This window comes from Cervus canadensis, chromosome X, assembly GCF_019320065.1.
Source record: "Cervus canadensis isolate Bull #8, Minnesota chromosome X, ASM1932006v1, whole genome shotgun sequence".
Classification (NCBI taxonomy): domain Eukaryota; kingdom Metazoa; phylum Chordata; class Mammalia; order Artiodactyla; family Cervidae; genus Cervus; species Cervus canadensis.
This window is the reverse complement of record NC_057419.1, coordinates 131,748,226-131,772,914: the sequence shown is the minus strand read 5'-3', so window position 1 is coordinate 131,772,914 and position 24,689 is coordinate 131,748,226. Positions and strand designations below refer to the sequence as shown.

Here is a 24,689-nt window from a genome sequence, read left to right as displayed (position 1 = left end):
GGTCATAGAGGATCTTGCTGTGATTTATGTCGGAGAGTGTTTTGCCTATGTTCTCCTCTAGGAGTTTTATAGTTTCTGGTCTTACATTTAGATCTTTAATCCATTTTGAGTTTATTTTTGTGTATGGTGTTAGAAAGTGTTCTAGTTTCATTCTTTTACAAGTGGTTGACCAGTTTTCCCAGCACCTCTTCCCAGTTCTTAAAACCTATTGCAGTCTTGCTTCAATCTTATCACTGTACTGAAATTAGCTGCTTAAAAATCAAGAAGCCTGTAATGGACAGAATCAATGGTGTTTTCTCATCCACATCCTATTTAATTCCTCTGAGGCACTTGGAAATCATGATCACTATCTCCCTGAAATTTTCTTCTCTCTGTTCTGTTCCATTCTATGATTACTCCTCAAACACCAGTGCTGGCTTCCTCTCCTTTGTGGACTCTTAAAATGTGTTTCCATGGGTTTGGTTTACTGTCTCCTTCTTATAAGAAACACTCCTATAGGTTTTATAGTATTTCCTCCATTATTCATGGAAATTCAATTATTATTAATACATTGACTCATGAAATTCGTAATTATCCATGTCTATCATGAAGTGGCCTCATTACATACTAACTGGTAGCCTTGTGGTACATTGCTCAACTTCTATAAACCTCAGTTTTAAAAACCTTAAGTTGGAATAAATATGATGATGGCTTGGCACAATAATTGGCATATAGTATAAGCATTCGGTAAGTGGTAGGAGAAAAACACTTTTCATTTTTCTTCCTTTTCTGGAACACAGATCCATATTTGCAACTACTTATTAGATACTGGACATCTCAAACTGGATGTCCTACATACATGTTTCCAAAATAAAACTCACTGTTGGCTTCTACAAACTACTGTTTCTGATTTCAGAAACCTACTCCATCTGGAGTTTCTTGCTCAGTTTCTCTATCAGTCTGTCCATATACCCTACAAAAATTTTGTTTGAAATATATAAACCAAGAACGAAGGTGGCAAAGTGAAAAAAAGGGCACAGTCCTTTACTCGAGATGCAACAGGGAATAAAAACAAGTAAATAAAGTATCTCCAGTGCAAATGTACAATGGAGTAAGATCTCCATAGACAAACCAACAGGGTGCTATGAGACCACAGATAAAGGGAAATTCTATGAAAGTTGTTGTGGGGAAGTGAGGGCAAGTAAAAGAAGACTTTTAAGAGGTATCTTGGTCCCCTGTCCCCCGTCTCCCATATTACATCTAGCCAGGCCACAATTTCTACAATATTAGTACCTTCAATATAATTAACATTTTAGGGTAAAGGCTGTCTCCCCCACTAGAATGTCAGCTCCATGAAGACAGAGATTTTGTCTGAATTTTTCTTTGATGTAGTCCCAGCAACTAGAATAGTGGATGGTACATGATAGACACTCAATAAATATTTGTCAAAACTTCTTAAAACTTATCTATGCTAGAATTAATTCACCATAGTGTTTACAATGAGCTGTTTTTCATTTAAAATAGTCACATTGTGCACATTCTAATACCCTCAGATATCACACCAGAAAATTAGCAGAATGGCAAAGCAGATGTTATTGTTTATTTGCTTATTTGTTTAGCAAAGGGGGCAGTTCTTTTTGAGTTTTCCTCTTCTTTAAATGGAATACTCAATACTACATTTTCACCATTCTTGCTGAGACATTTCAAAGAACTCAGGACTTAACCTGATCTTATCTTTTGCTTTTAAAGCTACAAACTTTTTTGTCTTGTGGAATTAATAAAGAAACAGCTGGATTTTCCCAAAGGGAGATGTTTAGTAGAATGTCTTTGACACACACACACACACACACACATACACGCGCGCGCGCATGCATGCGCTCCTCTCTGTAGAAAATAAGGAGAACAATTGACAGAAAAATAATTTTTTGCTACCTCAAATATATTTCATAGTTTTAGTAAAATATAAGGGACAAGTGTCTATTAACTCAACATGGCAATGAAAATAATTATTATGATTAACTGGATAAGTAACTTTGTAATCAATGAGTTGTTAAGAACTAGCTCCTTTCTGGATCAAAACCAGATATTTCTGTTTTAAATATATAACCCAGTTATATATGAAGTATATATGAATGATGAGGGAGGGCAGAAAGGTTAGTACTGAGATGCCTCTAAAATGTATCTTTTGTTTGCTATAGTTATATATTTCCCCAATCAATTCATTATGTCAAAATTCCCTAAAAACATCTGTTTATATTCACATTTGGAATAATAAATAAATAAATCTTCTCCATATTAAAACCAGGTTTCATCTCACCTATGGTGAAATTTCCTTTCTTTATAAAATGAAACACATGTTTGCCTGTGGTTTTAATTTTGAATTGAAACCATAAATAGTCAATTCAAAAGCATTTTAAAAAATAATACCACCACCAAAGTGACAAGAGACTGTATCACAATAATATCCAAAATACTGCTCTTCACTGCCCAAGCACAATAGACTACTATAGATATATTTTTATTCTCAATATGTAAAATATATTTTAATGCTACAGAGTTTTCCTTCATGTAAATTTAGCATCTTCCACATCCATCATTTGGTGTACGCTGAAAAGCTTGGTTGACTCCTGTTCATCTGTAATAAACAGGATTTATAGGTCATAGATTAGTTCCATGAAGTCTTTTCCTGTCTTAAAAAGAATCTTTAAATCTGTGGCTGAAGATAGATTTTGCTAACCCCAGTGCTGTTAAAGGATTAAAGCACGCAATATTGTTGGATCTAAGCACTGAATATGTACATTCTGAGCTATTTTTTTTTCTTTAGTCATTATTAAAGGAAAAAAAAGGTCTCTGAATCTATTTTTCCAGAGCGAATGTCCTAAGGGGGGAAAAATTCTACTTCTAAATGTTAGGTAGATTTTAGTAGTACTATAAAATAAAGAAAGTTAACTACCACTAGAAACCTTACATTTATGGGTTAATATTTAAAGAGTGCTATCCCATAGATATTTAAATCATGGCCATCACCACTAATGAATATTTCTTCCAAATGATTCTTATTTCCCCAAGATAGACACTAGCTCTGTAAAACAGAGCTCTGCTAACAAGCATTGGTCATGTAGATTTGTTTTCTTTTTCCGTTCCTTATCAACATTTCCTCTGGCAATGGCGCTGGCTCTTCTTTTGTAAAAATAACCCGTTGCCTCCCCTGAGTTGTCACACTGGCCTAAAGCCAGCAAGGGCAGTTAGCCACATAACAAGCTACAGCCATCTGTCAGAATATGCTAAAAATCAATGAGGATAGTTGGTATCCATTCTTCTGGCTAGGCCTGACTCCTCCACACAATTCTGATTTGTCATTGTGAGTTGGAGTGGTTATGTTAATATCAAATCCAAGTTCTCCCTAGTATTGAATATCATGGCAAAATCTTTCAGCAAGATTCATTTTGGTGACTAGTTTAGGGAGTCTACAATAAGCCACTTGGCCAGATGGAGGAAATATGCTCCAACATGACTCCAAAATTGTTCTATGAGCAAATGTAGTAAACACAAGTGATTTCAGCTCCACAGCAACCAGCTAGGCATATCGTTTAACTAAAGGCCAATATCTGACAATTTCTCAACCTCCACTGTTGACAACTCCACCTCCCAGAAGGTAGAGAAAATAAGGAGACTTGCTTCTCTCACTGACTAAAAAAGAGAAATTGGTGAAGTGAAGGTGACAGAAACTTATAGAAAAAGCAACGATTTTAGCTGAAAGTCCATAAGTACTCTATAAAGCAAAATCCTAGACTTTAGGAAAGTGGTTTTCTACAGTGAAGTAGGCATGTATGAGTCCATGCCTGGAGACAGTAAAAAAAGTTGGGGGGGAGATGAATAAAGAGTCAGCTGGGGATATTTGCTGGCTATTGAAACCAGTGTGTCTCTACTGGGTGCTCTCCATCCAGTATTTCTAAATAACATGTACTGAAAAGAAGGGATGAAAATCAAGGATAAATGAATATAAGGTGTGGTTAAAAAATGCCAAAAAGAATCACACCTGAAATGACCCTGAAGGTTGAAAAAACCTGCTAAAGATAACAGAACAGTCTTTTAAAAAAACATGTTTAGAACAAGAAGAGCAAGGATAGGCTAGACACGCAACTCATGGAATGGTATCAAATGAGTGATCGTATCTTTTTTTTTTGTGAAAAAGAATGATTCTAACCTAAAAGGGGGGCTTCCCTCATAGCTCAGCTGGTAAAGAATCCACCTGCAATGGGGGAGACTTGGGTTTGATCCCTGGGTTGGCAAGATCCCCTGGAGAAGGGAAAGGGTACCCACTCCAGTATTCTGGCCTGGAGAATTCCATGGACTGTATAGTCCATGGGGTCACAAAGCGTTGGATATGACTGAGTGACTTTCACTTTCACTTAACCTAAAAGGGTAATCAATATCATAGCCATAAATTGAAGCCTAATATAGGCAAGGTGCCCATAAGAGGGCACTCAACTGTTCTAAAGTAATTGAAATTACATTTCAAAGTGGTGAGAGGTCCTGTGGATTAGATGACCTAGTCATAGTTGTTAACGTTTTGGGATTCTGGTATGGGTAACATGTGTCAGAAGACTGGAGACCCTAATATGAGCTTTGGTTTTGAAAAGGGACACAGAGCACATGGGCTCCTTAGGTTAGACAAGGGTCATCATGCTGATTGAGTGCAAAATCCTGAAACAGGCTATTAAAAGGAGGATTTGTAAGCACTTAGAAAAAGTAGTAACCATCAGAAGGCAGCAGAAATTCTGTAAGAACAAGTTATTAGACAAACCTCATTTCATTTCTATTTTTGATTATGATTATTGGCTTGGAAGATCAGTAAAAATGTAAGCACTCTGTATCTGGGTATCAGCAAGGCATTTGACAAGGTCTTTCATGGCATGTCTGTGAACAAGACAGAGAAATGTAGAATGCTGCCTGATGGATAAACGTCAGCCTGCAGGGAGGTTTCCAGTGGCGTGCCACTGAGCTCTGACCTTGATCTTGTCCTATATAACCTTTTTATTAATGATCTACATAGTCATATTGAGTGAAGTAAATCAGAGAAGGCAAAATATTGTATGACATCACAATCATTTGTGAAAGTTTAGAAGAAATGAAACAAATGAACTTACGAAACAAAAAGAGACTCACAGACTTAGAGAACAAACTTACGGTTCCAGAGAAGGATGGAGGGAAGGGATAGTAAGGGAGTTTGGCATGGACATGTACACACTGCTATATTTGAAATGGATAACCAACAAAGGCCTAGTGTCTAGCACATGTAACTCTGTTCAATGTTATGTGGCAGACTAGATGGGAGGGGGGTTTGGGGGAGAATGCATACAGGTATATGTATGGCTGGGTCCCTTCACCATTCACCTGAAACTATCACAACATTGTCAATTGGCTATGGGTGCGTGCTAAGTCACTTCAGTCATGTCTGACTCTATGTGACCCCATGGACTGTAGCCTGCCAGGCTCCTCTGTTCCAGGCAAGACTACTTGAGTGGGTTGCCATGCCCTCCTCCAGGGCATCTTTGCAACCCAGGGATGGAACCAACCCATGTCTCCAGCATTGGCAGTCTGATTCTTTACAACTAGTGCCACCTGGGAAGCCCTTATACAAAATAAAAAGTTTTTTAAAAAAGAGCAAGGCATATCTAACAAACCTACAAATGACACAGTAATGAGTGCAGTACAGAGCAAATACTTTTTATGGCAGAATTAGAATTCAGCTACATCTCCACGGGTTAACAAGATGAAATCCAATTAGGCTAAATTGAAGCTCGAAACCTATTTTCCACCTACATCCTTTCCATCCCAAACACACAATTTAAAAAACCTACCAACTATGTAATAATTATAAAATAAATGAAATGTGGCTTAGTCTTAGAGGTCGTTTAAAAGTTTTGAGTTGAGTTAAATAGTGTTTTTGGTGTGTATCAGTAGTGTTATGTGTTCACCAAAAATGCTGATATTGGAGTAAAGAACATTAAGAGAGTAAAGTGTTCACCAAAAATGCTGATATTGGAGTAAAGAACATTGGGTTGGCCAAAAAGTTCATTTGGGTTTTTCCATAAGATGTTACAGAACCCAATATTTACTTAGAACAGGGGAGACAACTGATTATTGGTCATAACGCAAATTCCTGAATGAGTCAGTCAAGTTGATTATCGACTGAGAGTCCCACCTACCATACATCAGATCTGCTCCCAGCCTGTGCTCAGTGACATCCACGGGTGTCCAGGCTATTGCTTTTTTAATCACATGATCTTCCTCTCCCCTTAGGCTCAGCTGACTGAAAGAATAACTGACAGCGCTTGCCAAGAAACATAAACACTGCCTGGTACAAAAGGGATATGAATTGGGCTAATCAAATGCACTCTTTTTGGTTTTTCTAAATATATTTTTAAAAGTATTTATGTATTTGGCTGTGCCAGGTCTTAGTTGGGACACACGGGATCTTTGATCTCAGTTGCAGCATATCGGAATCTAGCTCCCAGACCAGGAACCCCAGGCCCCTTGCATTGAGAGCCTGGAGTCTTAGCCACTGGACCACCAGGAAAGTCCCTCTCTTAGGTTTTTAAACCTAGGGCTAGCAGGAAAATTAGGCAGGTAGCAATGGAACAGGCACTGAAGGGAGAAAGTGCAAGATGCTGGGAGGTACACTTGGAATCACATGGTGCAATGAAAACCTGACTTTGCTATGAGAAAGTAGACACTGTGTGGTAGACCAAAGAAATACTGAGCTGACAATAAGCTATCGGACAAAGAAAAAGACAAAAAGTGGCAACACTGTAGAGAAATTGCTGAGTCATATTGGTGCCAGAGATCTATAGGCCTTACCCTTCCTTGTGTATTGACCAGTATTTCCTGGCAATAGTCTTAAAAAGCTATTCTCAATTATTTGAGGCAGTTTGAATAACCACTGCTCCTTTCAATCAAAGAGCCTAATAATCCACACGTGCATTCAGCCTTGGCTGTGACACTTCAAGAGCAGACTGGACAGACTGAAGTGTGCTTTAAGGGAAGAGCCAGGATGGAGGATTTGAAATCAGTTAATGTGAGGAGCAGGTGGAGGAATGGGGGAAACATTTAGCTCTAAGTAGAGAAGATTCAGGATCAGTGAAGGGCTGTTAGATGTGAGAGGGGTTTTATTTATTTTGTGAGATCCCAGAACTAGGTCTGGAAGGAATGGGTAGAGTTAAGAGGTGGGAGATTTGGGTTCATTAAGAATCTTCCAGTAGTTGTCTGACTTGAAATGGAATGCCTGAGGAATGAGCTAATGTCTTATTCTGGAGATATTTAGGGAGAGGCAGGTAACCACATAATAGGGATGGCAATATTACCTTTGAATTCTATAATGCTTCACAATGCACATTCTGTTACACTGGCTTGATCTTCCTAACAATCTGTTGAGATGGGCATTTTTATGTTCATGTTTACAGATGTGGAAGCTGAGGCTCAGAGAGCTATCATACAGCTCTTAATTAAGTACCAGGGCACTCGCAGAGTTACCTTCTATTGACTGCATGTGAAAGGAACATTATAAAGGATATATTTGGAAAATCCTAGCTGATCAAGCTGATAGGGTTTCTAGGTTTTTTAAAAATTCATCTTTGTGATGCTGAATATATTTGCAAATGCACAAAAAAGGTACTCTCTCTGCTCAGTCTCGCATGAAAACTTATGTTCTTCTCTGCGTCTTATGAAACTGAGACCAATTAATACATTCCTTGCATAGATACAGAAGGTCCGTGGGTGCAGTTTGTACAAACATGCCTAGATGTACATTTCAAACAAGAATAGTTTTCTCTCTCCATTTGCCTGAGCCCATTCCCCACCCTCTTTCCAGATTTCCTGTTATTTGGCTTCTTAGATGAAAGAAGTGTGTTTGCTTATCAAGACTGCTAGTTAACCAAATGGGCCCACTGCTTTCTTAGCTATCACTAAGCCCTGCAAAGGAATTAAAAGAGTGAGTAAATCACCACCATTAGTGAAAACTCCTTGAAGATAAACATTGTTCTCTACTTTTCTCACTTGATTCACTTCCTCCCTTTGAATTAAAAAAAAAAGAAGAAAAAGAAATGCTACGCTACACAAACCCTCTCACTGGTACCCACAGGTGCTGACTGCTGTATTATCTCTTGGAAGAGATCAGTAATATCACTTTTTGAAGCTATTTAATCTAGTTAGTGATGGATGATATAGAGTTTCCTGGATGTGGGCCATAGTGTTTTCAGATTGTTGTTGGTGACATATTTCTGATGCTCTGGCTGGCATTTAAGTTAATATGCTGCTAAGGAGAAACAGTAGTTTTGAAATGTGAGTTTATTAGTCCTCCCCTTTCCATTCCAATTCTCAGATTATTGGGATAGAAGTTGATCAGAGTTGACACCAGACATTGCTTATCAAGTAACACCCTATACCCAGTGTTTACATGCAAGTGTGTTTAGAAAAAGCTTTGGCGGTAGACCTAAAGAAGACATATAAGACAAAGGGAAGTCCTTGACTTTAACAGACAACAGAATACTATGCCTTATTGGGCAATATTTTTCTACAACAATAGAAAGTTGTAATTTTGGGCTTAAGACAGAGTACCTAGAAACAATGAATAATTTCTCAGTTAATCGCATCGAGTGCTGAAATCTATTATGATCAAGGCATCTAGAACTATGGAGGAGTAGAACTTTAATCACCTGACAAAGATTTGAGGAGGAATCTGGAAACCTAAATATATCAAGCAACAGAAACATAGAGGCAAATTTTTGATCAAAAGATCAACCTCCACCCTAATGGCAGAATCAAGTTTTGAAAATTACACATATGGACTTCTGATGGAGCAAATCCATTTTCAAAATGTTTGAAGGCAACTTAGTCAAAAAGATCTTAAATAAAATGTAAACTATTGCTGTTCCTCCAATTTTGCTTGGGTTTCCCTGTAATATTGCAGGATCTTAAAACAAGGGACCACCGCCTTTTACCTTGAGGATACAATGACGATTTAGGTAACTGCTTGGTTTCATATTGTGGGTGTCTGCCCATGGGGTGTTTATGCATCTATGGCTTCCTCTTCACAGGGGCATCTGCTTCGTTTGGTTTGTGTCTGTGGGTGTGCCTGGATCTAGATGGGTGTGCCTGTGTGTGTCTCCGGGCTTGTGGAGGGGGTCTGCCTTTTTGCCCAGGCATCTGGGTGCGTATCTATGTATCTGTGCATCTCTGCAGCTGTCTACAATGTGTTTCTGCCTTCAGTGGAATCATCCTGTGCCAGTGTTGAAGTTTAGTGGGATCAATCATAGCTCAAGTACCTGGTCTCCAATGGTATGTTGCTATTCAAGACCCAGCTGTTATGCAGATGAACCGAATCCTGGGTGCTGGTTGGGGGAGCTGGAGCGGCTGGGCTGGGCTGGCTGCGGGTAGTCATTGATCTCCTCTGGAGAGAGTCAGCCGCGGGGGGTGGCTTCCTGGCACAGGTGCAGGCGTGCGGAGGCGGCGGCGGCGGCGGGAGGGGTCTGAAGGTGAACTGGTTGTGTGGGCTGCTCTGCATGTCTAGAGAGGAGAGAAGAAAAACACAAAATAGAGACCGACTCTCTCACTGGGCAGTCAGGAAAACACAGCACGTCAGACTTCTGAGGATTTCCCAATAACATAACCCGTGGGATGGGGTGGGGGTCGGGGCAGGGAGAGTTGGGAGTTCAGTCTATCTGTAAAAATGTCACTTAACGTACAAAAACACACGTGCAGTGAGCTTCTGAAATGTAAGACATTCACAGTCGCATTTACATGTAAATTCTTCAGGGCTATAGCAGCTCTAAAGTAAACGAGGCCGCCTCACACAATTTGTCAGAGTTTCTGCTACTGAACAAATAAATCATCAACGGGACACTGAGTTACAGAACAGAAGTGAGCCAATTTTCATCACTTGCAAAATTTTCACTTCGGAAAATACCAGTGAAAGGCACAAATTTGTTGCAAGGAAAATCACTCAGCACTTAAAAGTACAAGGCCACCTTCTGGCTTACCTCAGGAAAGGATGCTAGCCTGCCTGCATGGGAGCAAAACCAACAGCTCACCAGGGTGTAAGTCAACTGCGGGAGAGTAATCTCGTGGCCAGCTCCCCTTCTCCCCAACTCAGTGCTTCTTATAAAAGGGAGGCTAGAAGGAGTTTGTTCAGGTTGTTAGGCATATTTCTACGGCCGTGCAAAACAGTCCATACCTCTCCCCTCTTTGCCACACCTTTCTAGAAGCTCAACGATATTAGCTGCAGCTGAGACAGCAAGGAAACTGTTTTTTTATGCCTGTTTGCAGAGGAGGCATCCTGGGACAGTGGTCCTCAGACTTTCTTTATTGTTATTGTTTGGTATTTTTCTGCCATTTTCCTGGCAGGCAGACATATAGACAGGAAGTTAGAATTTGGCCCATGCGAAATACCCCAATTAAACCCTTTGAAAAGAAATCACTATTGTAGTTGATAGCCACATCTCTTTCACGGGAGAAACATAATAGATGTCAAGCGATTTCTTGTAACACCAGCATGTTGCCGATAAACTTTGTAGACAGCATGGCTTTGTCCCACCTCCCAAATGACTGAGACTTGAAAAGCAGAAAAATGCCAGAGGCTTTCCATGTCTAGCAAAGGGCTCAGCTGGTTTGTACTGAGACTCACTTTGCAGTGGTTGATCAGAGGGCGAAAAAAAAAATCACTTTCTTCAATCCTTCCACCTCAGACTTGAACCGTGAAGACATTGGCATCATTTTCATGCTTTAAAATGATACTAGTGCCTCAAGAGCATGACAGATTTTTGTCAGTGTTTTCTACTACAGGTGGCTCTCCCTTTAAATAAACTTGCTATATGAAAAACGGAATTGTATATAGGGAATTGTATCCAATTGTATATTGGATACGGAGAAGGCAATGGCACCCCACTCCAGTACTCCTGCCTGGAAAATCCCATGGACGGAGGAGCCTGGTGGGCTGCAGTCCATGGGGTCGCGAAGAGTCGGGCACGACTGAGAGACTTCACTTTCACTTTTCACTTTTATGCATTGGAGAAGGAAATGGCAACCCACTCCAGTGTTCTTGCCTGGAGAATCCCAGGGATGGGGTTACACAGAGTCGGACATGACTGAAGTGACTTAGCAGCAGCAGTATATTGGATAGGGGGTGGTGATCATTCATTTTATATGAAGAATTCTTTTAGAAAGTCAGCTACCCTTGTATATTTAAAAGCAACTAAAATGCTTCATGAATTTTCTAAATCACCCCCATTACTCTACACCCAGTCCAAATCCCATATCCACTAAAAAAAAATCATCAAAAGTACTTAACATCTCATTGATTTTTTTAAATCTCTGGACTCATACTCATGACCTTAACAAGAAGCCTGCTTTCCATCCTTGGGGCTCAATGAAGGATTGAATGCTGGGATCCAAAACACCTGGGGATCCTCTAATTTTGTAGATGAGAAAACTGATGCCCAGAGAATTGTTTGTCCAGGGACACTTGGCAAGTTAGTGGCATGGCTAAGATTAGAACCCACATCACCTCACTCTGTCCAAAGCGCCATTCACTCTCCTGCAGCTCTCTGTAATACAAGTTCTCTTCACTTTCTTAAGATGTAGGGACAACAATTCCTCCACATTTTCTAGATTCTTCACTTATGACATACCACCTGCACTGCAGTTATTTGCGTCTATGTCAGCTCCCTTCTCCTGGGCTTTCCAGGTGGCACTAGTGGTAAAGAATGCAGGATACATAAGAGATGCGAGTTCCATCTCTGGGTTGGTGAGATCCCGTGGAGGAGGGCATGGCAACCCACCCCAGCATTCTTGCCTGCAGAATTCCATGGACAGAGGAGCCTGTCAGGCCACAGTCCATAGGGTCGTTAAGAGCTGGACACTACTGAAACGACTTAGTACACACTGCTCCTGTCGTAGACGATATCTCCTTTGTGTACACAGGAAGGCAGAATGGTGTAATGAAGTGCAGCACAATATAGTGGAAAGGGCACTGAATTCAGGGGTTTGAGTTCTTCTACCACTTGGGAACTTTACCCCTTCATTTGTCAAATGCAGACAATAATCCTTTTACCTAGTGATTACATTTAATTCATGTAACATGTGCTTGGACATAGTATGTCAGTGATTGTTTATTGAATGTAACAGGAGTATAAAATTTTAAGATTAGAGAGTTCCTTTGCATTCCACTAATTAGGAATTAGTGGAATGCCCTTTCACTGTTAAATACCTGGGTTCAATCCCTGGTTGAGGAACTAAGATTTTGCAAACCATGCACCATGTGCACCCTCCCTCCCCCCTGCCCCCAACCCCCGCCAAAACAAAACAAAACAAAAACAAAAACAAGATGAGCTGGAATTGACCATAGGAATCATCTAGTTCAGCCCTCCCTCATTCCCTCTCCATTTTACAGCCAAGGAACCGAAGTCTCAGAGGTGAAGTGATTTGTTCAGTCATTCAACTTGTATGAATTTGCCTGCCTATGTCTGTTGATTCCTAGCCTAGAACTCTTTCCATTATATTATTCTAGAAAATAAATGAGTCTCTTCTCTAACTTCAGCACTTAATATTTTTATCATAAATTTGGCCTCTGAGTTTGCAATGTTATAGCAGTCTCTTAATATTCCATGTTTTTGTCATATCTCCCCAAATAGGCCACATGTTTCTTAGAGCAAATCACCTTCTACCTTTCTTGAATGCCATGGTAACACTGAGCACAGTTGAGTACAGAGTAAGATCCCTGAAAACTTTTATTGATAGAAGAGTGTTTCACTGGTCTGTGGAACCTACAGAACCACCCCGAATGTGCCCTTGGCTCTTTCGTTCTGATGTAGCCACTGGATATCTACTTAGTTCACAGAGCAGTAGGCTTCCTCCTTGGAAGTCTCAGTGAAATCTCTCCCAAAACCATGGGAAAGGACAATGATACCCAGAAGAGGGAGCTTAAAACCATGTCCTCCAGGATGTGAAAAGAGCAGCAGTGACACATGAACACATGAACTTAATGATGCAATGAAGAGATGTCAAAGGTGGGAGTCCACAGTTAGAAGAAGAAAAGGAATCAATTTTGGGTCATGTGTTCAGAACACCTTCCAAGCAACATGTGTGAGATCTGCTAGCCTAATGAGTAGGTGTTTCTGTCAATACAGTTGGTCAAAAGAAAGAAAGTTTCTATTCAGTACAGTTGCTTGAAAGAAAGGATCCCTCATTATCATCTGGATTTACTGTGTGCTGGATTTTCCCAAAATCTTTCTGACTCGTTTTTAATCATGAAAAATGATAAAAAAAAATTCTACTTCACTGAAGAGTACAATCCTGCTATTATTATAACATATTCTGTCATTTCTGCCTCAGGTAGAACTGCTTTGTATAGTCGTTTTGATTATATATGCTTATATATATTGAAAACATATATTTTGACTATATATACATATGTTCTTATTTATATCTATTTTATTGTGTACTGTTGTTCCTACATTTTGAATATGCTGAGGTTTCCCTAGCTGTTCATACCATCTTTAAAATATTTCACGATATTGGACTGAGTGGAATATATCTGGACTGTAAGCCTTTATGAAATACAAATAATCTCACCTTCATTCTTTTTTTCACCTCAGGAAAAAGATGTGGGGAATACACTCATTCCCTCCCAAATGAAGTAATTTAACCCTTGGGCTCCATAAAATGGGATTTCTCAACATTAAACACTAATAAAAAATACATTAGGGTTCAGTGTCAGGAGCTCTAGAACACCAATTTCAAGGGGTTAAGAGTCACATGCACTCACTGCCAATGTATCTGGCAACCATACGTTCCTGTGCCTGAAAGAGATGCTAGGGAGAGGGGGGAGTAGTGATTATGCAAATGTGGGTATCCAGACATACAAAGCTTTCTGAGAGTAAATTAAGTTTTCAGATAGAAAGGTCTAATTCACATAATATTCTTGGATAGGAGCCAGTTTCAGGTTTAAGGTCCTAAAATAACTTGGAAAGAAAATCTCTCGGGGGCGGGTAGGGGTAGGGGTGGGATTCCTCCAAACTCTGTATCCAAGGCATTTTAGGCACGGCAGAGCTATTAACAGAAGTATAAGCCTTCAGAAACAACGCTGTCTGTCGCCAAAAGGTAAGTGGGAGAAGAAAGTTGTCATGCATAGACTTTTTTCCCCTCTTTTTCTGCAAATAAACCTTCTTCTGGATCATGTGTTAGAGAAAGTTTGCACCAGAAATTAGAATATATCTGCCCAGAAACACCGTGCGAGGACTGCTCAAGATATCCATTAGGGTGTTTTACCCCTTTCATTTCATTAACACATGCAGTCCATTCAGCTATAAGGTGATGACTGCATTTTGAAAATTCACTGCACTATGACAGAATCACGCATGGGTAAGGGTCTTATGGGAAAAATGGTGTTTGGGCACAATACCTGAAGTGTGCTTGTGAAAGTGGGTGTCAGAAGGATTGCAATTTATGAGTTATTGTGAAGTGGTGGAAGGAGAGCTATCTGAATCAGACAGGAAGTTCTAACACCAGATGCAGGTGGGCAAGGCTTCTAACACACATGGTGAACTAAGACAGCCGGTAGATGTTTCAGATGTAAGCATGTGCATGTTTTGTATATTCCTCCATGGCTCTATCTGCTGTATGCGGTCTCCTGCATGCACCTAGTATTTTTAACAGATGGAATCGCACATGTGCAGATGTGAAATTTCTCTTACGTTCAAATTGTTCTCAAATGTACTAATAACATGGGGACAAATCAATGTTTTCAAAACAAGCATTGTAGCAGAACTGACTGTACAGATAAAATAGCTTTCAGTAGGTGTTAAAAATATTGTCATTAATTTGGTAAAGTCAAATAGGTTTTTTTTCTTGAACAATTTGACCAAAATAGACACAAGCCTTGTTTTGCAAAGTCCATGTATTTAATTAATTGATCAGTTTTCTATAATGACACTACGATAATACAGCCCCAAATCTGTTTTGTCCCAAAGTTACTATACAGTATCTGTTGCAAAGGGGGGCACATGTATTCCTATAACTCAAGGGAAAGGTCACAGGAGGTCAGAGAACATGTCTGTACTTCCTCATTTTAGTCTGTTTCATCACCCCTTTGGATAAAGTGGGGATAGCATCATGATGCTTTGGCTCCAATTCTGAATCCAAAAAAATGTCTGAAAATGGGAGTTTTTTTTCCTAACTGATTTGGTAGGAAAACGTAACCAGAACTGATATGATGATATTTATAGTCTCTCTGCATTTCATTTAGTGAATTCTCCTACTTTTAGCTGCAGAAATACTGATGTGTTTTATTAAGTGGTGCTGGCCCACATCCCCATTCAGGGGTTGCACAATAGACAGTATATCTTTATGCTATTGCCTTTATAAAATCGTAAAAATTCTAAATTGTAAAATAAGTGGACCCCAAAGATTTTGGATAAAGGGTTGAGTCTGTATTATTATTTAACCACCTCTCTGAACTCTTATGAGGCAAAATTAATTAATGCTTCTGAAGGCCTTAGTAATCTACATGAGCAAAGAACATCAGGGCACCAAGGGTTATTGCCATAACTACTTATGTCAAGTCTCTTGAGGCCAATTATAAGGCTTTGGTTTCTGGGACTGGTTTTCTGAGCTGTTCTCTGTCCTAGGAAGGAGAGGGAATAAAAAGAAACAGATTTAAAGGAAAGAAAAGAGGTTTGTTAGTAATATTTACTATTCCTACTAATTTTGCCCACCAATGCAGGAGATGTAAGAGACACAGGTTCAATCCCTGGGTTTGGAAGATCCCCTGAAGAAAGGCATGCAATCCACTCCAGTACTCTTGCCTGGAGAATCCCATGGACAGAGGAGCCTTGCAGGCTACAGTCCATAGGGTTGCACAGAGTTGGACACGACTGAAGCGACTTAGCACACTAATTCTAAATGGATATTACTACTTTATAGTATTTGTCACAAGGAGCCTTCACAACCAGTGAGGAGGTAGTTATACATTTGCATGTTATAGCTAATATCCATTAACTTGATAGTGTTCAGCGATCATCAAATTAGTCTTAAGTGTATCTGGCTGTAGACATTTCTGTTCTTAACCTTATTATTATTATTATAAGCTAAAAGAATATGGAGGTAATAAAATTGGTTTTCTGAAGAAAATGAAATAAACAGGTATACCTGATCACTCTTCTGGTTCAAATAATACTGCTTTAATATTGATATACTAACAGTCTTTAATAAAAGCAGATTCATTAGTTAAATAATGAATGAGAACAGAAATAAAGTCTATTGCACAGCTAATGTTTAATAGGTGTGTGTGTGTGTGTGTGTGTGTGTGTGTGTGTGTGTGTGTGTGTGTGTGTGTATGTATGGGCATGTGAGGGCTTCCCAGGTGGTGCTAGTGGTAAAGAAATTGCCCGCCAATGCAGGAGACATAAAAGATGCGAGTTCAATCCTTGTGTCAGGAAGATCCCCTGGAGGAAGGAATGGCAACCCACTCCAGTATTCTTGCCCAGAGAATGCCATGGGCAGAGGACCTGGCAGGTTATAGTCCATGGGTCACAAAGAGTCAGACATGACCGAGCAACTGAGCACACACATGGGCATGTGAATGAATGAGACATGGAGAACAACAGAAAGAGGCAGAAGGAGAGAGAAACAGAGAGGAGAATTCACAATGACAGCAGATGACTGTGGGAGAAGAGTCACAGAGGCCTGGGGAAGGCTAACAATAATAAATTATAATATCATCAAGTTGACATGGTTTCAACCTGGTGCTGGATTACTGCCCTCTGCATGGCTCCGGAGCCCTGCAATGCTATGTATGAGATTGTAAAGTCCATCCCTTTGAGGACTTTAAATGGTCCTCTCAGTAAGCCAGCAAGTAAGAGTATGCTCCATTAATTTTTGTCAGTTAGATTGATCTTTGTTACAACCACTAGAAATAAAGGTGAACACTGAAGCACCTACAATCCTTTGACATGTTTGTGCTGAAACTCATATTTACAGTTCAGTCTCTCCATAAACTGAGGCTTTATCTTTAAAGGGTGTGCTGGTCTACCTCCAGAAAATCTAGGTCTCATTAACTTCCTTTCCTGCTCTCCAATGAGTTGTACAAGCGAAACAAAGAGTCAGATATACACAAGGCAAGCCTCCTCCGATCCATTTCTCCCTGTCTCTATTATTGGGGGAATCCAACTGCGCCATGCACTGTATTGGCTTCACCTAGTGCAATTAGCCAATCTCAGGCATAGCAGTCAATATTCCTACCAACCTGGTTTGTTAACTCAATCAACCCTCTGACAAAGATTAAGACAAACTAGGACTTTACAACCAAGAAAATAATAGAAAGAAAGAGAGGACTGCGGCTAATGCTATTTGGGTTAAATTACTCATGTCAATGTATAAACTAATTTTCTTGGTTGTGAGAATACAAGGAGGATACATCTTCACTTATATTTTCAGAGTAGCTTGACGATGTTAAAAAGAATGAAAGACAAATGAAGCCAATACATTTATTACCTATTTATTTTTCTATGCAGAATGGTAAAGAGCTCTACTTTGTGACAAAATTTGGAATTTTAAATGTCAAATTCTAAATATTAATATATGGTATTAACAATTCAAATTAAAATTAGTGGTTGGCCAAAGCCTGTTTCACTATGGTCTTGAAGGAAACTCTGTTATCCATTATGTACCATGAAACATGAAATAGATAATTGCCCTGTTTTATCTTATGCTGACAGTGATGCTGTGGCTTCCATTATTAGGCAGTGAAGTATATCAAAAAGAAAATATAAAAAGTAATGATCCTTAAAAGTTCACATTTACTTTATACTCAAACTAAAGTCCTATGTAGGTATTTCAATTATTTTCAGTCCCCAAGTTCATTATTTATTTGCAAGTAGGTAATGGAGGGTTATGAATTAATTGACAGTGAATCCTTTAATAAATTGGCTAATAACAGATATTCTGGAATTTTACAAAGTTTTCATTTTCAGAGCTTCACTTTTTTTATTAGACTATTAGAAATGGTCACCCTATATTTGTTCAAAAAGCAACAGATAAAAATCTTTCTAATGTTATTTATGAAAATGGAATTCTGAATGTTTGAAGCACAAATCAAGAAAACATTATGACTGTGTCTAAAGCTCTAAGAAAAATATTTTTCAAACCACCATATGTTAAATAATGAGAGCAAACTATATTGAGTAGTAAAAAACAAAAAGAAAAATTCCTAGAGCATAAAAAGAAAGCATGGAGAACTAGGGAAGACTGGGGAAGGTTTTAGCACCTCCATCTCAAACTTTTCAACGAAAAGAATGAAGAAAAGTACTTATTATTAAAAATTAATACCTTGAGGAGATAGTGAAGGACAGGGAAGCCTGGTGTGCTGCAGTCCATGGGGTCGCAAAGAGTTGGACATGACTCAGCAACTGAGCAACAACAATATTACATTAACCATTATATAACCATCACTGACGGGCTATTTGGTGAGAAACCTCCTTCATACCCTGTAGGTACTCTCCTAGGAATAAGAGAAACCCATGGATACCAAACGAAGTGGTGAAAAGGGGTTCCAACATCTATACTTGGAGATTGAAAACATATGCAGTGTCCACCAGGGACAGTGGGAAGAGACAGCACTGTTATGGCAGTATTCACATGACCCAGATGATCCTCCCTCGTTTTTATCTTTGCTCTAACTCAGCAGTTCTCAGCTAGAGGATCCAAACAAACCAGTATTTTGCTATCACTTGTTACTACAATAGAGGACTAAAGTTCACAGACAATTTATTTTAAAAATGGTAGATGAAAAGGTAATACCTCTAACAGTGCCACTCTGAGTTACCTTTGGATGTGCTTTCCTAGATAGGAGTGAAAGGGGTGGGGCTATAGTGCTAGGAATTGGGTACAACTCTGATCCCATAAACAATTTCCATATTCTCATGCTTGCTAAATGATTCTACGCATACCATGGAGATGAAGAAAATTTGGTTATTCACACTCCCAGAAAAGAAAATAAGGGCGGGGGGGAAATTGGGGGAAAATCTTCACATTCTCACAGGAGTGTCTGACACATGTACATGTTATTCAGATATGCTGCAGCCAAAAAAAAAAAAAAAAAAAAGAATTGTGATCTTGATGGAGGATGGCAGAACACCAGTGTCTTCCATCAACCTTTCTACCTGATATCTTTTGGGTTACTGAGGGAATCTCCCAAGAGGTATGAGCTAGGAAGAGAGAGTTCTGTGAAGAAGGAGAGAGTAACTTTTACTTCTCTCTTGTATTCAAGTGATGCATCTACTTGTCATATATCAAGAGCTGGGTCTGAATCATCTTTATAGCTCCCACACACTTAGCTCATAATTTTATTCAATACAACTTTATAATTTTGTTTGTTTGCAAATTTAATTAATTTGAACAAATTCAACATTTTAAATTCAATTAAATTTATTTTTTAAAAACCAATTATAGCCACTCTGGTGGGAGAGTGTTTGATGATGACAAATACCTTATTTGATTGAATTCTTCACATTCCTACCAGCTGTTTTGGCATTGTGTGGGCACAGCCTGTCTCTGAAAGTTTCTGCCTGAAGTGTTCTGAAATATTCATTGATTAACTCACTCATTATTACAAATTTTCATTTTCTTGTTTTTCAACATGTTATTTTACTGAGATGTTAAATAGAATTATTTCTTGGAGAGGTGCCAACATTAAGACCTAGTACTAAGCCTGCCTTATAAACTTTGCTTATGCTAAGTTATGCATACTTAACTCATTTTATTTTTTCCTTCAAACTCTGATTCATTCCCTCAATTACATTCCTGCTTATCTCTCTGGACTCCCTCCAATTTAACTAGGCCTTTATGGTTCCCCAAACAAAATGCAACATTCTAGATGAACATCACCCAGAATACAAGAAAGTTATCTGAAAAATTCTTTTGTAATGATGTCTTTTCATATGCATCCTCAAATTACATATAGAATGCACTTGAGACTTCATTAACTGGAAGATGGCTAATGAAGTCATGAGAAGGCAGCTCATTTAGGAAATATAGTGATATATTGATACAGATGTGTCTACTAGTGGATCAAGCAAAATGTCCATCAAAATAAGCAAATTAGTGGAATCTATTAATATAATGTTAGAGTCGAATGAACATCCAGTGAATTCAGACAGGTTTCTCCTAACTCTCACCCACTGAGGTTTAATGTATAGGTGCCTTAGGAAAACTAAAAAATTAACTTGTCTCAAGTGGGAGAGTGTCAGTGTACATAAACAGAAGGAAAAATGAGAACATGTGTTGAGGAAACTATGAATGTTTGAAACTGCAGTAACAAAGAAATATAAATGGTAATCTGAGAAATTAAGAAAATATTTCCTAGGTAGTGATTGATCAGTGTTTCCATAAAGAAAGTATCTTAATTAACTTAATTCTTAGTTAAGGTCATTTAAATAAATTTCTTCAAATGGTACACAGGGGACACATTTATGTATGATAGATGAGATGCTGAGAGGGACAGAGGATTAAACACACATTGCTTATGTGAAGCAGTTCTCAAAGAAACCTCTTGTTACTGTTTGAAATCAGTGAATGGGTGCACAAAAGCTCCTTCCTGTGTATTAATATGGAGGGGTACAGGGGTCTGTACCAGACCAAACTGCAGAGTGTGATCTGGGTTCATGGCAGGGTGTGATGACAACCTGGATTTGATTCAAGTTTGCTTTTCCTTTGGTTTACTCCCCAACTGCAAATAAGCACTACAAAAGATATTAAATAAAAATTGAACACAAGGCATGTGTACATGGCTCCATTTGCCTCCCTTGTACTTCATGAAAGCAAGTCTTGATTTGGTGGTTGGTAGCCTGCCCAGAGTGAGATGTCTAATTGAGGAAAGAACGCAGTATTACAGGACTGTTGTCTTTTGTACTCCCTGATTCATTAGCATTTGGAAACAGCTTATGTAAAGCATAATCCTGCTACTCAGGAAGTCATATCATGCAGGGTGAGTGTCCAGCCAGCTCCCTGATCTTAAAATTCTTGCCATGGCAGCACTAGGGAAATCTCCCCTTGTCTCTCTGCATGATACAAGTCCTAGGTGATTCCCATTTATTCCCCCTTAGGGGGTTTCCATGGGAAAATCTGGCCACAGGATACCACGGGGACTTCTAGTAGTAATCATAAAAAGTAGGTTGTAGGTCAGGGTACAGAAATAAAAGGTCAAGTGTGAACCACTATTGAAATATATTTTTTTAAAGTAGAGCTCATATCTTACTAATATGTTATTACTGCTTATAATGTTCAAAATAAGTGATAGAGAAGCCAAATCAGAGAAGGAATTAAACCTAATTAGCTATGGAATACTTTTCATTCAGAAGCAGGAGACAAAGGGGAGGGTATGTCTTGGTTTCATTTGTTTATTTTCAGTAAGGAGAAACAAGGATAGAGTACTTGCTCTATTACTTGTCTAGTTATTTAGAGAACTGAATCTGCACATAATTTGTTTAAATTTATAAGTACATCCTGGCATTTCCAATGACAGGGTGGTTAAGTTACAACATTAGGATCAGATCTATCTGAATTTAAATCATAGCTCTGCCGTTTACTCACAGTTTGATGTTGACAATCAAACTGTTTCTAGCCTCTATTTCTTTATCTGTATAATAGGGATCTTAATGAAAATCTCTTACTGTTTTTCTGAAAATTAAATGAGGTCACGGGTATAAAACATTTTGAGTACCTGGCACATAGTAACCACTAAATAATATTATTAAACAAATGATCAATTATCGAATCCAACAAAGTCTATAAAATTCAAGCACCAGCTAGTAAGTAACCTAAGAAAAAAATCTGATTCTAAACTTTTTGACTATTTAAAACTTCTCCATTATAATGAAAAAACATTTTAGAATCTTCACAGGTTTCTTATTTTCTTCCCAACAGTTCTGAGAAGCTATTATTGAAATCATGAGTCAATACGAGAATAGTTGACTCCTATCCTTTCCTCTTCCTCCAAGCCACACCAAACACTCTCTATTGATTAGCTTTCTTATTATGCTCTCAGTCCTTTTTTACTTCAGATAACAAACTCTATTTCTAAATGATTTGGGAAATACATGCTTTCTAAAGTACCTATTGCAATAATACCTCGGGACTTTAACATTAGAGCAAAGGATGTGAAGAAAAACCATTTTCATGAATACCACATTAGTGCTTTGTATTTAGGAAGCACCTTTCATCTGCATCTCTCAAAGTCCTTCACAAATGTTATGTGATGCTTTATTCACTGGGCCACGCTGCAAAGAAAATTGCCTTTCAGCGAAGTTCCTCAAAGTACATAAAACCTCATGAGGGAAGGAACTGTAGATAGTTGGTTAAAGTGTCAGGAATATTCAGAGACATTTAAAAATAGTATATATGAAAATACCAACAAAGTGCGACTGCTTCTTAGAAATATGAGGTCCCCATAGGTATAGCTTTCAGAGTAAATACATACACAGGAACTTTGTTGTATGGGCACTAAGACCAACATTCACATTATAAGTTAATGATATTTGATCAATTTTGTAACCTAATTTGGTGTAGATGGTTTATCTTATATACACATGTATATTTATTAAAGCATTGCATATTAATGATTTGTATGTGCTAAGTCGCTTTGGTCATGTCTGACTCTTTGTGACCCCATGGACTGTAGCCTGCCAGACCCCTCTGTCCATGGGATTCTCCAGGCAAGAATACTGGAGTGGGTTGCCATGCCCTCCTCCAGGGGATCTTCCCGACCCAGGGATCAAACCCGTGGCTCCTGCATTGCAGGCAGATTCTTTACCACTGAGCCACTGGAGAAGCCCCAATATTGATGATATTAACGATAGTCCTTAGTATATGTAAAAAGCATGGATGTCAGACCAGGATTGTATACCAAGTACTTAGCACAGTGACTGGTTCTCAGTTAATCTTAGTTACCAAAATAATTATTGTAAATATTATCATTATGAATTTAGATTAGGAAAATTATTTTCTTTAACAGAATTCAGTGAAAGCCTACCTGTATTCACATTAGTTGCTATTGTTCCTAAAATATGTACCTATTAACTAAGAGGGAAAGAAAAACTCACCCCCTTTCTCAAGATGGGGAGAAGCATGACTACTTGCACATTGAGACCTTTTACAGGCTTCTGACTGTAATCATTTATCAGTGTCTGGTTGTCACAGACCATGGCTGTGGTGTGTGTGTGTGCTTGATTGTTCAGTAGTGTTTGACTCTTTGTCACCCTATGGACTCGGAGACGGCAATGGCAGCCCACTCCAGTGCTCTTGCCTGGAAAATCCCATGGATGGAGGAGCCTGGTAGGCTGCAGTCCATGGGGTTGGGAAGAGTCGCACATGACTGAGCGACTTCACTTTCCCTTTTCACTTTCATGCATTGGAGAAGGAAATGGCAACCCACTCCAGTGTTCTTTTTTTTTTTAATTAAAAAAATTTTTTTTCCATTTATTTTTATTAGTTGGAGGCTAATTACTTTACAATATTGTAGTGGTTTTTGCCATACATTGACATGAATCAGCCATGGAGTTACATGTATTCTCCACCCCGATCCCCCCTCCCACCTCCCTCTCCACCCGATCCCTCTGGGTCTTCCCAGTGCACCAGGCCCGAGCACTTGTCTCATGCATCCAACCTGGGCTGGTGATCTGTTTCACCCTAGATAATATACATGTTCCGATGCTGTTCTCTCGAAACATCCCACCCTCGCCTTCTCCCACAGAGTCCAAAAGTCTGTTCTGTACATCTGTGTCTCTTTTGCTGTTTTACATATAGGGTTATCGTTACCATCTTTTAAAATTCACCTCATACTCCAGTGTTCTTGCCTGGAGAATCCCAGGGATGGCGGAGCCTGGTGGGCTGCCGTCTATGGGGTCGCACAGAGTCAGATATGACTGAAGCGACTTAGCAGCAGTAGCAGCATCCTATGGACTGTAGCCCGCCAGGCTCCTCTGTCCATGGTGATTCTCCAGGCAAGAATACGGAGTGGGTTGCCATGCTCTCCTCCAGGGGATCTTCCCAACCCAGATATGGAACTCCGATCTCCTGTAGTGCAGGGAGGTTCTTTACCATCTGAGCCACCAGGGAAATCCTTATGGTTGTGGATATGCCATGAAAACATGTGGATAATTTGGGGGTGGGTTTGCGGGAGGGGAGACTGTATCAAGTGAGGGACTTTATATAATCCAAAGGAAACTACTGACTTAGAGAATTTTAATCAATTGTATTGATGCCACGAAAACACATTAATGTATACACATTCACTGTGGAGTTGTCCTCAGCTTCATGTACTGCTTCTTAGGGTTATTATTTTTGGTCCTAGATACTCAATTATTGTACCTTATTAGTCACACCTAATATGTTGTAAAATTCAATTATTTGAAAAAAATTGTTGTTAAGAATGTGGGATTATGAAAATCTTCAGAGGAGATAAAAAATTTCAACTTATTTGAAGAAAATACATCGCTTTAAAGTCATATATTGTTCCCACTTTAGAGATGGCTAATATGAGGCCTACTGAAGTAAACAACCTGGACCAAGGCCTTGATTCTATAGCATTGAACTAACTCTATTAGCTGCCACTCAGCCATCTCTCCTGGGATTCCAAGCAAGTCACACCAATGGTACTTCTA

The 24,689-nt window shown here is 39.1% G+C and overlaps 1 protein-coding gene across 3 annotated transcripts in view; it reads right to left on the bottom strand.

The window, feature by feature from the left end:
• The window catches only part of TENM1 (teneurin transmembrane protein 1), an 891,941-nt gene that overhangs the window by 413,740 nt on the left and 453,512 nt on the right, over positions 1–24,689 (bottom strand). For all 3 annotated transcript variants that reach the window (XM_043459374.1, XM_043459376.1, XM_043459375.1), the window contains one exon: positions 9,306–9,546. In XM_043459374.1, coding sequence (XP_043315309.1) covers positions 9,306–9,546 — 241 coding nt within the window. The remainder of the gene's footprint in view (positions 1–9,305; positions 9,547–24,689) is intronic.